This window comes from Stegodyphus dumicola, chromosome 8 (assembly GCF_044657685.1).
Source record: "Stegodyphus dumicola isolate Sdum_Otavi_A_Nest chromosome 8, ASM4465768v1".
NCBI classification, from domain to species: domain Eukaryota; kingdom Metazoa; phylum Arthropoda; class Arachnida; order Araneae; family Eresidae; genus Stegodyphus; species Stegodyphus dumicola.
The window spans coordinates 5,421,085-5,438,248 of record NC_140775.1 but is presented as its reverse complement, the minus strand read 5'-3'; the positions used below and the strand labels follow the sequence as shown (position 1 = coordinate 5,438,248).

General features: G+C 31.7%; 1 protein-coding gene across 4 annotated transcripts in view; it reads left to right on the top strand.

Moving 5' to 3' along the window:
• Cp110 (Centriolar coiled coil protein 110kDa) overlaps positions 1 to 15,580 on the top strand; it is a 70,026-nt gene extending 54,446 nt beyond the window's left edge. For 2 of the 4 annotated variants that reach the window (XM_035356816.2, XM_085821528.1), the window contains 4 exons: positions 238 to 323; positions 593 to 649; positions 4,568 to 4,662; positions 15,344 to 15,580. In XM_035356816.2, the coding sequence (XP_035212707.2) occupies positions 238 to 323; positions 593 to 649; positions 4,568 to 4,662; positions 15,344 to 15,396 (291 nt within the window). In that variant the 3' untranslated portion in view covers positions 15,397 to 15,580. Of the gene's footprint in view, positions 1 to 237; positions 324 to 592; positions 650 to 4,567; positions 4,663 to 15,343 lie in introns of those variants that run through there. The other 2 variants (XR_015042464.1, XR_015042465.1) reach the window with 2 other exon arrangements.
• Positions 15,581 to 17,164: the final 1,584 nt, after the last annotated feature.

Here is a 17,164-nt window from a genome sequence, read left to right as displayed (position 1 = left end):
GCCATTCTTATTTTATCTATCACTATAATTTATCTTGTTCATTTGCATTTTGGCAGCTGAGGTTGCTGGTTCGGTACAACCATCGGAACTAGTCCTGTGGAAATTTGCAGATATAATGCTGATTTTTATTGTTTGACTTCAGAATTAATATTTGTTTGGTGAGTTATTTTAACCTAAATGATGCATACCTATTAATATTTTTGTTAATGGTTCCTAATTTTATTTTCTTTCATGCAGGTTGCCGCTAAACCTCCAACTCCTCAGCTCCCTAAAAAACCTAAACTGTCAGCTGTCACTCTTAAACGTTTAGAAAGAAAAAAGAGGTCTTTTTGTTTTGCTTGTTTGTTTTGTATTTTGTCATTTTGCATTCCCCCCTTTTGTAATTGTTTTGTGCTGTTTTTATATGTTCTTGATTTTATAATTTTAAGCATCATACCTGAAAAGCTTTTACCTGATAAAAAATTTTCTTTGTATTTTGTGTGTGGGTTTTGTATATTGCAAATAAATGTTTTTTTAGAAGAAGAGATTTTGATTTTAATATTATTGGTGTAATAGTAGAAATGGCAATTTCAGGGAAAGTTCTCTTCTATAGGTCTGACGTAGACAATAGAACATATACAATAGAAGATTTTGAAATCCGTAGATCAAGGTAACATTCATTTAGTTTCTAACGAATGCACATAAAACTGTTTCTGATGAATGCACTTAAAACTGTTATCTAAGTTTCTTTGTTTGTTTAACATTTTTGAAACACTCATTAAACTTAAAAAATATTATGATTTTGCATACGTCTTCTAAACTGTTTTTTTATATATACATATATTTCAACCATTTTTTAGTAGAATTTTTGAAGAAAAATTTAGACTTGGTGATGTGTTATATTGTATTACACTACTATGCATCTTTATGAGTTTTATTAATGTGTCAAAATGTGATCTTAACTTTATTTTCATATTTTCAACATGGCCTTGTAAATAACCAACTTCCAGAGTTTTGCCACTCAACGTGACCCAAGATCTTTAATTTAGCTCTAGAAATTTTATTGAATTGCATAAAAAAGTGTTTGTAGACCAACCAGTTATAAGCAATGAGTTGCATGTGAGTTTTAGTGGTTTTCCTAATATGTAACATAGATCTGAGCTATTTGAAGTCCTCCATAAAGGCATTCCTTCTCATATGCAGATAGTCTTTATTTTCCTGCAAACTAATCAAATCCAGGTTTCATTTTTACATAATTTAAGTCTTTGTAAATAGTCTTTTCCAGTGTTTAATTTAAAACAAGCTACTCCCATATTCCTAGTCAAGGGATTGGGGATGCATTTATTTTTCTGCAGGACTTATTTGTTATTGAATCCTTAATGTGTTGGTTGTACATTGGTTTTAGAAGAACCAATGAACAGTAGATGCCACTTAATGTGATCATAGTAAATGTTAAAGTTCGGATATTGTTATTGAATTGCTGAATTCCCGCTCTTTCCTATATGAAAATGTAGAAAATACATTGCTTACTACATTCAGTAATCCAGTTAATGTTATCGAAATGTTATACAGTACAAAGTCCAAAATCCAAACTCGTCGGGACTTCGGCGATTCCAGATTTGGGATTTTTCCGGATATTAGATCGTCATTTTAAATCTAGTAAGATCTAGATCTAGTAGATGGCATGTAGAAATTATAAAATTAAAATATGAAATCGTGATTTATGAAATATTGAAGTATTTATGATCTAAAGGTTATCAAAATGTCCAAAAAAAAGCATACTCCTTATTTGTTTACCTTATTAAACATTTCTTTCAATGTAAGTTGTTTAAGTTGCTTCGTTTTTTGTGCTAATACTTTCTCTTTAATTCTGTAGACAGACATAATCTCTTGTTTAGTTACATTGTTGAAGTCCTGTAATTACTGTTTCGAGAATTCCGACTAACTTATCAATCGAAATTTTCTTGTTTTCTGTAACTTCTCTGTCACTTTCTTCACTATCGGTAGTGGTATTTTCTGGATCTAGAACCATACTGCAGATTTTGCCATTCATTAATTAATTTGATGATTGAGAAGCATTGTTATCACAATGAAAAACTGCTTTTATATTATCTTCATTTATTACTGCTTCTCCACATTTCTTTAGAAAATCCGTTAATTGGAAAACTTCACCTGCGATATCCGAAACCTTTAAAATTAGCAGCTATAATCATCAAATTTAGCTATCCTTCACTGTATATATTTGGCTTTACATCATGAGCTTGGCGACTAAAGACAAGTTGTTCCGTTAAATTTTATCTTGCTTCAATCGTGCACTGAGACAATTAAGCCTGAATTGTATTAGTTTAGTTATTTATTGTACTTATGTCAATTTCTCGCACATGCTTATGGCTTATCAAAGTTCTGAATAAATAAATTCCCACATATACTTAAGCCTTATTGAGGGCCGGCGCTAGATATCTTACCGGATGCAGTCTCTGTGGGTCCTAAATTCTGCGACTCGAGCCCTGATGCTGGTTCTGGTTTTTTGTGAATAACAAATCAGTTATTCTTAATTCAAGTAGCCCTAAATGTAATCTTTGGGTCTATATCATCAACAAAATCTATCTATTTTTATCGTATGAAAAGAAATTTTTGGTAAATTTTTCCTCATCAACATATTTTAGCGCATTTAACTTAAATCTGTAATCATCGCCAAGCATAATGTCAACATAAAAGGTTACCATACTCCTTTGCTATTCAATTACTAATATAAAAAAAAAAAAATTGTTTAGGCATAGCTACACGAGTCACTACTCAAGTTGTCATGTTTTGATAAACATGTGGTGATGAAAGAAAAGTATAATAAACAATGATTCACCAGGTTCACATCAGATCAGCGATGTGTCTTACATTCTATGTGAAATGTTTCGGTTTGAGATGTGTGCCAAGCAGATGCACAGCAACGAAGCCAAATTACTGATCATACAAATTTATGCTAAAATGATTGTTTCTTCAACAGCAAGGTATTTTATTTAGTGTCGAAGTGAAATTAAGAATCGGGACTCTCCAGATGCTTTATTATGCTCGGAGAGGAGAATCAGATGTGCATGCATAAAGCCTAGGAGAAAAATGTTGCTGGTGGTTTTGAGGTCCGGATTTTAGGTCATTCCGGATAATGGACGTCCAGATTTCGGACTTTGTACTGTACAATGAATTTTTCAGATTGAAGTAAATTCCCCAAATAAGGTCAAAATAAATTTTAAGAATTGCCTAGTGACTGAAAACTGTTACCATGTAAGGGATTAAGCCAACAAACTGCTTAGTTTTTATTTTAACCAGCCATTTAAAATTAGGTCAAAAAGTAACCTTTTATTTAGTTTGGTGCAGGTTTTTAATAACTCTCTTGATTTTAAGAATGATCAGACACAGGTCTCTCTTATTCAGGCAAAAGAGGATGGCAAAAGATATTTGCTTTTTCTGAAACAAATCCGAGCACTTCATGTAATAAACTTTCTGAAGAACTTGATAATTAATTCGGTAAATTCCCTATAAATAGTGAAATAAGGAATGTTGTCTGTGTGTTAAGGTGGGAATGCAACAACTGTTACATAATTTCTAAAAATGTTTGACACAATTCATAAATGAACTTTTTCATGATGTTTGCAGATGATGCACCAGTAATAATTTTATTCTTATTTAAAATGCTATGAAAATAAGTATTTATATGTTTCTACTTATACTAAATTAGTTAATGTCTGTTGCTAATTTGAAAGACATTTTTTTATGTTATCACTCAGTTAATGTTATTAAAATAGTCATTAACAAGCATGATCATATTAAGTAACACTTTCTGTACTTAATACTCTGTAACAAACAATAAGGCTTTTTATCTAGATGAAACATTTAAAATTTAGTCTTAGCTGAATCATCTGTCTCTTCATTTCTAAAGAGATTGTAGTGGCTCAGGAGACATTAAATTGCATTTCCTTTTAAACATCTTAAAACAATTTCATTTCATTTAGCAAGACTGTACTAAGAGACAGTGATAACATGAGAATCTAAAATAATTACGGTGTTGAGCTCTTTCAACAATGTTAGTTGTAATTTTATCATTTGCAAAAGAAACACCTGTTATCTCTTTGTCAAATTTAGAACAGTATTTCTAAACAAATATTGAAACCGCTTGAGAAGCACCAAATCTATTATTATTTTAGTTGCATATTCTGCAACCATCTGTGTATATATGGAGCTAACTGTCATAAATAGCAGCGGTCAAGATAATGAGCTTTTTTATTCAAATTGTAGGGAGTATTGCTTGTTTACTTTCCAAACAAGATTTAAACAATCCTAGATATTTGAGAAGATTTTGTGCTTCCCAAAAATATGGCAGTCAAGAGTAAAGACATTATAATATATCTAATTGATATAATTTTAGTTATATTTAATTTATAATAGAGCCAATTGATATTTTTTATGAACTTTATAGCAGTTGTAATTCAGGCTGTTTGTAGTGCCATATATTATGTACCTGAATTCAGAATTCATATAATTTTTCTTTAAATGTCATTTTACACTAGATATATAATTATTTTGTTTTAATCTTTAGATCACAATCAAGTCCTTATTCTAAGTGTCATTCTACTTCACCTCATCATCCGTATAAAGCTTCTGTTGGAAGGTCACCAAAAAGGAAGACCTCAAGTAAGTATTAATAACCTTCTATTTCAGTGCATTTAAGCCAGCGGTTTAAAAATTAAAAGCAAAATTGCTGTTTGTTAGAATATTTATTTAAAAAAAAAAAAAGAAAGAAAAAGGATCGAATAACATAATGGGAGATAATTTAAAGATTTTCCTTTCCTTTGAGACAGACTTTGGTTCCATTTCCAAATTTGAATACAACTAAAGTATATGGAGAACTGAATATTTCAAGGCTCTTAGAGTTTTGATAATCTTTGTCTTATTTACTAAAAATTAAATAAATGTTGGTGCTTATATTAATGAGATGTACGAGTGATTTTTGCATGGCTCTTCTAGTATATTTGGATGTGAAGCACCATAGTCAAAGTGCTTAAAATCCCACTTTTGTTAATAATTCTAGGAAGTCTATACAGTAATAAATAATATTTTAGTAGTAGGTATAATTTAATAATTAATATTTTAGTAATAGGAAATTTTGCCATATGGGAACTGTACAAAAAGTTACATTTTTATATATGTTTCCTGCCAAGTTGTCAAAACCATTAAACAGTGGTAGTTTCATTCAAGTTAAAACCTTTGCATTGTCATTTCTGTGTTTCCTTCATCATGATATTCCTTTGAATATCATGAATACTAGCTAATTTCCCATAAAAAGTACTACTTGAAGGTTGTCCTTTCCTTAGCCATGTAGCTTTCAAGTGTTTTATTACAAACAAACAATATATTTATGCAATTTATGCATAGTATTGAAACTCTTTCAAAAAATTCCTAACGGTCAATAAAAAAATTAATCATGCTGACATTTTTTTTCCAACACTATGAATATGCACATATACCATAATTTTGGGTAGATAAACCATCTTGGCAAATATGACGCACACATGATGATTGACTAAAACAAAGTTCATTGGATATACCACAATAAAGCATCTCAAAACATGACACATAATATTTAATAATTCCCTTCCATATTGGTTTAATTATCATCATTTATAACAATAATTACAATGTAAGTGTAAAGAGTATCACTTCTTTCAACATTGTTATCTTCATTTTCATTTTCTTTTTCAATGATTTCCAATTTCATGAAAGCTGGTATGATTATGTCAGCTCTCACTGATTGCCATGCTTTGTTGATCCACAAGGCAACTTCCTTCGTATGAAACTTTTTTTATCTGTCCAAATGTTTTGAAGGAATTGTGTCTGCATCACATTTATTTCTCCCACTGCTTTTAAAGTTCACACTTGAGAATTCTATTGGTAGTGGGATTCAGTGGCTATGAAATTACTATAAGCCCATCTAATATCACTGAGACATCATATCCACCACTAAGATTGCATTGAATCTAGAATGATAAGTTTCTGAGACTGAAAAAAAGCACCTTTACTTTTTCAATAAATTTCTGTCAGCCCAAACATCATTTCTTCGCACATCCGTTCTTTTTCATGTTTGAATTGTTGAATGGGTATTCAAAACACTCCATCCACTGGGTACTTCATCCACATTAATTATTTGCTCTCTGTTGTTCTGTAATTTTCTTTGTATGTGTACTTCAAAAAAGCTATCTTTTTTCAACCACTTTGTGAGAGGCCTTTGTCCAATTTTTGTTTTTTTCCTGATGGATAATGTATTTTGCTTCATGAACTTGAAACACCAAAACTCTCCAATAAAGTTTTTATTGCTCATTTGTTCAGTAATTACTTTTGCTTGAATGGGAATTCTAATTGTTGGCACTGTAGTCCCTTTGCTTTCAACTCACTTGTCCATTTCTCTAAATTGTTTTCCAAAACAGGCCAGACTATGATTCCAGTCTGACAAGATATTTTATTCTTAAGAGCATTTTCTCTAATTCTTGTTCGGACTTCCACTACCAAATTCATCTTTTGTGAACTTGAAATTATCTAGCGGTTGTCCGAGTTCCAGTTTCTGTTGCTTTCTTCACTGCCAAACGTTTAAAAGCTGCTATATAATTTTTTTTTCCCAGTAGAAGCCAAATAATGATAATAATAATATTTAAAATTCATCAAATGCAAATGATAAAGCAAGCAATGGAACAAGTAATCAATAAGTGAACCACAAAGCAGTGAGTTACATATAAGAATGAACATTGAACTTGACAAAATGAAAGTTACTGTAGCCGTTGAAAAGAAAATGGTAATTGGGAAACGTAGACAAAACCATGGAGTTGAGCAGAAAGTACATTCATTATGGTGTCTTTATACTAAGTACACCTTACAGTAATTAAGTGCGTTTCATGCGAGCTCGAACTTGTTGCACTGCCTTAGGACAATTTGAGCACTTCTCTCAGGCTAAAATGTGGCAGCGGGTTCTACATTAATCACTTCTGCGTAACTTAATGATCTAAATTAATGATCTTAATTAAATTAAGTTCTAAAAACAGAGGAAAATTCCTTTAGATACATCACCCTGGCATATATAAATTTTCAGTTTTTAAACACATATAATTCACAACTGTTTTATCCGAAATTATGGTAATTATGTTTATAGGCAGATTAAGTATTTTTAAACATAATTACAAAAATTGTAAAGTTTTAATGATTTGTTTAAATGTTTAAATGATTTGTTTAAAAATAACTTATTTTTAAAGATTTTTTAAAAATTTTATTTAAGCTGAAAAATGCTTAATGCAGTAATTTTTGAATGTATGCTCATTCATTCAAGAGTAATAAAAATGATTTATTCCTACTCAATGCAGAAGAATTAAGAGGCAGGTGGTGTGGCACTTAGATATATAGTGTGACTTATTGACTTTTTTCAGTTGAACCAAATCTTTGTATACTCTATTCTTTGGCAATGTTTGCATTAGCTTTTATGTCTTGACCATGGGTGAAATTGCAGATGTACTTCAGATAATGAAGTTCATCTAAACACTAGTTTTTTAGAACAGCTTATGGAATGCTGTGTCGGTATTTTCTTCAGGTTATGTAGAATGTTCAGGTACAGAAGGAAAAATATTGAAAATGAGTAAGATGAGGACATCTATCAACTTTGAGAACTTAGAACAAGTTCGGTTCAAGTTATTCAGATACTTATGAAGAATTGTGCAGTAGCTATCATGAAATTGCAAACACATGGTTCATTCACTGTGACAATGTACCATGGAACATCACTGTGAGAAAATATTTGTCTTAAGCAAAAAATTACACCATTTCTGCTGAACAACCTTGACTATGCTTTATGCAATTTCTTTAAATCTCCAAGTTCAAAATAGACCTTAATAGGTATATTTTCAAAATATACCTTAATATGTATTATATTTATACTAAGTAGCTGGAATGAGGGTTTGAACAATTTCTCAAGTAAAGACTTCTTTCGCTTTTATGAATAGTGGCAGCAGTGTTGGAATTGGTGTATTTAATCACAAGGCACCATGTCATAGGTGATAAATTGCAATTTCATGTATCTTTCTTAAAAAAGTAGATCTGTGTATAAGCCAAGAATGTTTTTTCTTCAAAAATGTACCCCAAATTCAGCATACACATATATAAACTGGAATAAAAAATGTGGCTGTGAGGGTGGAAGGAATGATGATAGTTTTTAATCTAGTAATCTTATCAGAAGCTAGCGCATTTTTTCCTTTCATTTGTTGTCTGTGATAGTCTTATTTTCTGTGTCATTTTATTTTTTGTCTGAAAGGTAAGTGGAAAGAGAAGTTCTTATATGGCAAATTTCAAACTATAGGTGACTGTGTTTGATGAAAATTCTAATAACAATATGGCTGCCCGGCATTTCTCCAGAAATGAAAAACAAGTTCGAGAGTGAAGAAAGTGGAGTGCAAACTTCACCAACATCAAATTTTTTATTTTAGAGATGATGCTTCAAACCAGCATTATAAACAATTTCGAAAATAAAACAAGTCATTTTTCACAAAACAGTTATCTTATTTCAATTTTAAAAACATTTTCACCCTGTAAACTTAACATCCCCCCAATGATGGACCCTCAGCTAATTTCGGCTTGACCAGTACTAAGGTCAGAAGTGGTGGTCACTTTATTATGGAAGCACCTAATAGGTGGGCCACCTTTGCCTCCTATGAAGGGATGGACAGTTACAACCATGCCTTCTCCGGGATTCGAACCCAGGCCCTTTGGTATTGCAGTCGGCTCTCCTAACTACTATATTGTCTGGGTGGCTAAACACTTTGCGGGCCGCTATCACACTGGCGTGACTTTAGCTCGCCAACGGTTATCGGCCGCTGTCGTGTATGCATGACTTATTTTCGCCAATGACGATGCTTCACATCAACGTTTGTATAGATAGACATACTATAGCAAAACATTTGACGATCAGGAAACATTGGCTTCAACTGTTTTCCTCTCCCAATTCACCAGACTGTCTATTATTGAAATCTTTTTTCTTGGATGCTTGTTTTGTTAGATTGAGACTGTCTTTCGCTGCCTTCAAATATCGGAAACTTTCGTTAGATTTAAAGATATCCTTCAAGATGCTCTTCGATGAGGAAATATATGCTGATCTGTTATCAGAAGAGGATAATTGCTCTAATAGTGAAAGTGATTCGGACAATGGGAGCGATATAATTGTGAGACGATTCAAAAGTAAGGGAAGACCCAATAATTAGTGAATCTGAAAGTGATGAAGAGAATTCTGTGGCAAATGATTGGTCAGAAGTTGATTTTAAACCTAACTTTCATGCTTGCCCGGAACGGTTTGGGTTACAGGTACTATACACACCAGATATATTATCAACTGTGGAATTGTTCATTGGGGACGATTTATTTAATTTGTTTGCCACACAAACAAACTTATATCATAATCATCAGAATAATGATAACGACACTGCATCAACAAAGAATAAAGCTTGGATTGAAAGAAATGTTGTAGAAATGAAAAAACTTTTGGGCCTTGTTATCCTAATGGGAATAGTAAGGAAACTAGAACAAGACGATTATTGGTCTATTCACCCTGGATTACATACACCTATTTTTGGGAATACTATGCCAAGGAACCGATTTCGGCAGTTATGGAAGTATTGGCACTTTAGTAATAATGAGCATTGCCAAGAAAAGCTTGATAAAATAAAACCAGTTTACTCGTACCTGGTAGAAAAGTTTCAAAAAATTTATAAACCTGAGAATTATCGCTGGATGAAGGTATCATTACATGGAGGTGCAGGCTATCTTTTCATACATATAATCCTGCGAAAATTATAAAATATGGAATTTTAGTCCGTATGGTTTGTGAGGCGACATCTGGTTATATATGCAATTTTAGAAATATATTGCGCGCAAGGAAAATCGCTAATTGCGACAATATTGTCTGTGCTATAGCCATATTTAAATTTATGGCACGATGTATATATGGACAACTACTACAATAGTGTAAAGGTTGCAGAGGAGTAACTAAAGCATAAAACAAACATCTGTGGCACAGTTCCAAATTGTTTAAAATCTGCTACATTGAAAAAATAAGTCAATGGAATTTCATAGAAAAGGGATTGGAAATGATGATTTCTATGATACATTCAGCAGACATGGTTGAAGTGTGAGTAAAGGAACCAAAAAGAAGTGCATTAAACCAATTTGCATACACAAGTATAATAAATTTATGAAAGGTGTTGATCACGCCAATCAATACCTATCATGTTATTCCATACTTCGCAAAACAAAAAAATGGACACACACACAAAAAAAGGGTTTTATATCTCATAAACTGTGCATTACTCAACGCGTTCCAGATATACATAAAAAATTCTGAAAATCCTATTAGATTCAAACAGTTTTTACTAAATCTTGCACTAGCATGGATTAATGGGAATGAAGAGGAGCAACAATCAAGATCAGCTGCTCAATGTGATATAAAGTAATAGTGATATAAAGCTCAATAAAAGATCGCCGAGGTTTGATCCACCAGGCAGACTTACTACGAACATGAGAAAACATAGAATAACACGTATTAGTGGTAATGGGAAAATTCAGAACCCACGAAGGGCCTGTAAAGTCTGCACTGCCGCCAAGAAAAGAAGTTCCACTGCATACATGTGTTCTTCCTGCAACATTTCTCTGCATGTTGGAAAATGTTTTCAGAATTATCATACTAAAAAGAACTATGGATCCTAGGAGTTAAATTTTTTTAAATAAAACGTTTCAGTACTAATTAAAAAATATAATTGGAATAAACTGGAATAAAAATAGTGTAACAGTTATTTTAGTGCTTTCTTTAATAATAATTATATACCAACTACTTATGTTTTGAAAAATTGCGTAAATATCACCGTTGGCGAGCAGTAGAACCTGCGTGAACCGGCAGCAGCATAACGCCGCTTTGATAAATGCGCGGCCCACAAAGTGTTAAATATAAACTAAAGAAATAAAAAAGTGTGATATTTGGCCATTTATTGGTTACGTCCAGCTAACAGAAAAGTATCTATGCTTTTTGCAATGTTAGCTGATCTGTACATAAGCTTCGAAAAAAGTTCCAAAAATTTTCCAAGTATAAGTGGAAATACATGCTAACTGCTTTTTATTTATGTGAAAGTTGATTATACTCGTCATTTGTATTTTTCAGAAACCGACTGTCAAACAGCTCTCACGTTTCAGATCAAGTATTTAAATTTTTTGCTGATATATATAGTACATATTCTGAAAAAAAATTGAAGAATAATTAAATAAGAGTGTAGAAGTTAAAAATGATTTATGAGTTCTTTATTTTTTCTTTTACCAGAAAGCAAAAATACTGTGCATTTCAGTAGAAACCTTGGTATTTTTCCATTTTGGTTAAAAATTTCTGAATTTTGAATTTTTCTTAGCTATGAAAATATACAACTATATGTGTATATGCACTACGTGAAACCTTGGGTTTTTTACAAGCATGCTTCTACTTGCTATAAAAAAATATGTTATATAAAAGAAAAAACAAATGTTTTGAGTCGTATTGCAAGCAACTGAAACTGCGGATTTTATTAATCAAACAATCTTTAGCTTCAGTGTGCTTTCAGCTGTATACAAGAGTGGTCTAAATAATATGATGAAAAAAATTTGATCATCAAATTTGTGTGTTTTCCTCATGAATGCATTTCTGCTAATCTATCTAAGCAACAGTTATATTATAAAAGTTTATATATCTCAGCTGCATTTCTATTAATACATCTAAGCAAGTATAATATGATAAAAATTTATATATGGAAATTTTGTATGGCTTTTATATTTATTTGAAAATTTCTTAATATGAAATTTTTAAACTTCCGTAATGTCATTAAATATTGTCATATTTGTACTTAAATAACGTTAAAATCTGATACGAACTTTGTGAAAAACTTGAGACATAGAAAACTTTTATTGCAACAGTGATTGAATGAGAAGTTTAAAAATTTTGAAGTTTTTCTGTTTCCAAGGTGGTCTGATTTTTACATTGCTTTTGATAATTTCATTCAGTTTTTTAGTTAAATGGCAACATTTGAATCTGTTAAAAGGCTTTTTAGTGCAAGAAATGCAGGATACGGATGCTATGTAAGAAGAATATAGAAAATATTCAAAGATATGCCAATAAACAGAACTGTAGACTATGAGGAACATACAATCCACATATCAGTATTTAGTATCCTGCATTCATGTTATCAGTATTAGTACTAGGCTTCATGCAATATCTGTACCAGTACTGATAACATGTCTTGATGCAATGTCTGCAGATCCAAAATTTTATTGCCTAGTACCTCTCCTAAACTCCAAAATTTTCCCATCCCTAAATTTTGCTGCTCCTTATTGCTCTAAATTCTAAAAACTTTGCTTCTCCTAAATTCTGGCACCCAGTGTGATGGTACAGGTTCTAACACTAGCCCTGCATGCTGTTCAGCAAAGTGTTTTTATTGAATGTTATATTAATGTAAGAAAATTGTTCCTTTTGTTTTGTATTTTTATTAAGAATGTAGCTTTAAAATATTAAAAATACCACTTTATAATTTTGTAGTACATGTCACAATATCCTAGGTTTATTAAATAGAACTTAATTTCTTGTCTGTACATTTTTTCCTTATTGTGTGAGTCATGAATTTCCAATCTAATTAAAGATAATATTAAAAAAAACACAATTTTATAAAATGTATTCTTAAATAGTCCTTATTTTAAAGTTTATATTCTTTATTACTAATAGAATTCCTATGTGGCCTTTTAGTAAAGCTTACTCTGTAATCCATCAAGTAAGTGTGTGATTCCTGCATTTCAAAATTGAGGAAATTTTGAATACATTTATCTCAAAATTTGATTTTTCAAGTTATGCCAGACTTGTTACTGCAGCCAATTAAAGGTATAGGAAAAGGATAACAAGGATTAAATGCTGAAAAATTCTTTGAAGTGGTATCAGATCATTTCTCATTGCAGCCTTTCCTACCAGTACAGTCAAAAGTCGTTAATCCAGACTTGTCGGGACTTCGGCGATTCCAGATTATCGATATTTCCGGATTATAGATCATCAGTTTAAATCTCGTAAGAAGGCATGCAGAAATTCTAAAATTAAAAATGTGAAACCGTAATTTATGAAATAAAGAACAATTATGATCTAAAGGTCTAAAGTTGTGTAAACCTTGTATGTAAATCTTCACTTAATTAACTAAAATTGATTTCGTTTAACTATCTATCCTAGTTTAGTCATTGTTTTTTTTTTTCTGTCATGCAGTGGAACCTCGAGATACGAGTTTAATTCATTCCAGCATTGAGCTCGTAAAGCGAATTTCACGTATCTAGAAATAAACTTCCCCATTGAAAATAATGGAAATCCAGTTAATCCATTCTACATCCCCAAAAATATCAACTTAAAAAATCAATTTCTCTAATAAATAACACTGGTAAATAATATAACTGTAGTTTACCTTTATGATAGCTTCGGACACCGACCTTTTAACTGCTTCTCGTAATCCACACCAACAACAGCTTCTAGGAGTTTTGGACAGTGCTTGGAAGTAATGGTAACTCCTTTGGCTACATCAAGTTAATTTCTTCCTTCTTCAGAATAGTGCAGATCATTGATGTCAAACGGCCATAAGTCTTCGCTAATTCCGTCACTCTTACACCATGCTTATGTTCTATGATTTCTTTCTTAATTTCAACGGCCATGGCTTCCTTCTTTTTCTTTTCAGCAACAGTCTTCTTGGGAGGTATCGTAAAAGAATTATTTTTGCTTAAAATGTAAAAAACAATAGTAGTTTAACAACTTAGTAGTTTAACTCACAACTGCACAAACACGTAGATCAAAGAACTCTGAGTGATCTGACGAGGGGATTTCCTGATTCAAGCCGAATCAGGAAATGGCGCCATGCATACCAACAACCTGGCTAATTCATTGCTCGTATTTAGAGACAAATTTTTCACTCCTACTTTTTTTGTATTTCGAATTTCTCGTATATAGAGGTGCTCATATCTCGAGGTTTCAATGTATTATTATTTCATAACTGTCAACTCTCCTATTTTTTATCATATCTCCTAAACTTCTGCAATGAAAAGTATTACTAAAATGAAACCGCAATTAACAAAGCAACAACCTTATGTTTAGGGTAGATATTAGAAAAGACTGTATCAATTTTGAGAGAAAGCGGGTACATGTCGCTCTTCATCAGGAGAAAAAAAATCTGCAATGAAGGGAGACTATGGTTGTATTTATACCCAAAAGGCGTAAAGCAAATGAGAAGATAGGGCAATCTATCGGTAAAAATAGTAACAAAAATTGAAAAATTAATTTAATGGAATTTTAAAAGCATTAGGAAAATCTTGATTAGAATTAGTAACTAACTAAACAAGTTATATTTTTATTAATGTGAAAATCTTCAAGAAAATCCAATTCATCAATGGAAGATAATAATTTTTGGATACTTTTTGCAAACCCATAGTCAAAATTGTGATTAAATTTCCAACTATGGTTAGCTATCGAATTGTTAATTTCATCTTTTTGGGCATAAGATGATGCAAAACATTAACACTCTTTTTGTTTGGCCAATATATCTCAAATCTTGACTTTTTGTTTCACCTTTTTGACAAAATTAGTAAGTTTTCAGTGGCTAATCATAATTGGAAATTTAATCACAATTTTGACTTTTCGATCTGTGAAAATTATCTTCTTTGGTGAATTCCCAAATATTTAATCATTCTCAAATATTTTAGAAAATTAAAGATTTTGTCATTCCCAAATATGTATCGTGTTTAGTTAATGACTTTAATTTCACTCCAGTCTTTCTAACGATTTAAAAATTTAACTTAATTTTTCAATTTTCGTTACTATTTCTGCCAACAGATGGTGCCACTTTCTCATTCGCTTTATTCCTCTTAGGTATTAATACAATCGTGACTTTCCCTTTGTTTCAGATTTCTTTGCTTCTTATGAGGAGGGACCTTTACCTGTTTGCTTTCGAAATTGATAGATTCTTGATTAAAAATCCAAGCCAAACACAAGGTTGCTACTTTGCTAACTGAATGTTTTACTTGTGGTGTTTCTGATCTGTCTCCTGTGATGATTTTATCAGAATTTAACCTGATTGCATACTAAAGACATCTATAGTAATCAAAGGTTTTGGAATATTGTAATTGAAAGTAGAAATTTCTCATAATATTTGTCTCCTATTAAATATTTTGATTTGCAAAAATTTTTTCTGTTTGCATATGTCTTATTAAGTCATGCTGGTGCATGTAATTTATGATGCATTTTAATTCTGTGTTTCAGGCTTACAAAAGTCTGGAGTGTCTCGCCGCTGCAAATCTCAAATGCAGTTTTGATGTGATTGATGTTTCGGTGCCTTGAAAATGGAAAATGTTCAATAAATTAGTTCATCTCAGTGAACAAATATTTTGTTAGTACTATTGAATGAATCAATGGTTGAATTCCAAATTTTGTTTTGTATTTTTATTGTATTTTATAAAATTAATCTGATAAATAAAAGATTGTATTTTTAGATGCTTATTACTTCTCTGCCTCCCATATTTCCCCTATTTCTTGATGTATTTGCCCCATCTCTAGCTGTATCTGTGCATTGGGAGTGATTGGTCCCAAGAGAAACTAGCTGCCTTCACAGAGACCAGTGGAGTTTGAGACTACAGAGACTTTAAATGATTCAGCCGAATTTGATTCAAAGCGTTTAATTGAATGCAGTGCTGCATTCAATTAAAAATTGAAGGGCAGATGGTATGGTGGTTAGCAACATTGATTGTCGTGCCAGTGGACACGGGTTTGAATCCCACAGAAGGCATGTATGCTTGTTAAGTATAACTTTTGCATCCGACAGAAATATAATTGTAACACCAGTGGTCTTCCTATACTTGTACTTAAAATCTTACTCTGGTTGCTTAGGTCAGGAGGCTATCTGTTGGAAGAATGTCCTCAACACTAAACTGCTTAGAAAGATGAAATTAATTTAAAATTATTCAGAATCACATCTGATATTTTATTTAAGCATTTGGAATTCTGCATACTGGATTTTTAAAAAAATTCATGGCAGTAGTAAATTGGAGTGCCAAAATAATTAAGCACACTTTAGATGCACTTATATTTATTTATATGAACTAATATACTAGACTGAATTATATTAATGTAAGGATATTGTTACAAATTTTTTATGTACGTAAATAATTTTGAAGAAATTATAAACCCAAAGGGGCTTTGTCTTTGAAGGAGTATTGCTTTCGTTTTGCGATTTTGCGTTGAAAACTTTAAAAAGGCTGTATCACTTTTCAAATCGTTGCCACCAAATATTATCGCCCTGCATTTTATTTGAAGAAATTAAATAATGAAGAATCTGCGTAAATGTATCTATGTTTCTCACACTGTGATAAAACAACGGTATCTAGAGCCATCCAATTTTGAATGATGTAATCCTGTGAATATGGGCATCTGAAAGCTCAAATTTGAAATTTAGAACTTGTTTTATTATTGATTTCCTATTTTGTAAAACTTTAACGAATTTTTGAGTAGCAAACTCAACTATTTGAAAGCGAGCAATGGCAACACTCTACGGGGGGGGGAGACTTTTTTATCTCCAGCGCGCGGAACTGTGTATCGGAAATTCTAAAGATAGGCTCAATTTAAAATTATTTTGCGACATTATTGCACTGAAATTTATGGCTTAAATGCAAAGAACGTGATATTTAATAAATAAAGTAATACACAAAATGTTAAAAAAAACGCCCCTTTGGATGTAATTTAAAATCTGAAACCTTTCAAATTTGTTTTATATTTTTATGTAAATTATAGTATCTCTTGTGTAATGTAACCTAAAATACCTCAGAAAGTGGCTCATAGCTGAAAAAATAGGAAGTCTATTTAACATTGAGGTAAATGGCTTATGGTGAAATAGCGCCATAAGCCATCATTATGGTGAAATAGCGCCAAGCTGTCAATCGTTTTGGCATGTAATTTTTGTTGCCGAATTTTGCGAAAAATCGCCAAACTTGGTGACAATTTGGTCCGATCTCCATGTAACTGTAACTGTACCAGTATGTATGCCTCCCAGCAATTTCGAGGTGGACTGAGGAAAACTATGCAAGACCA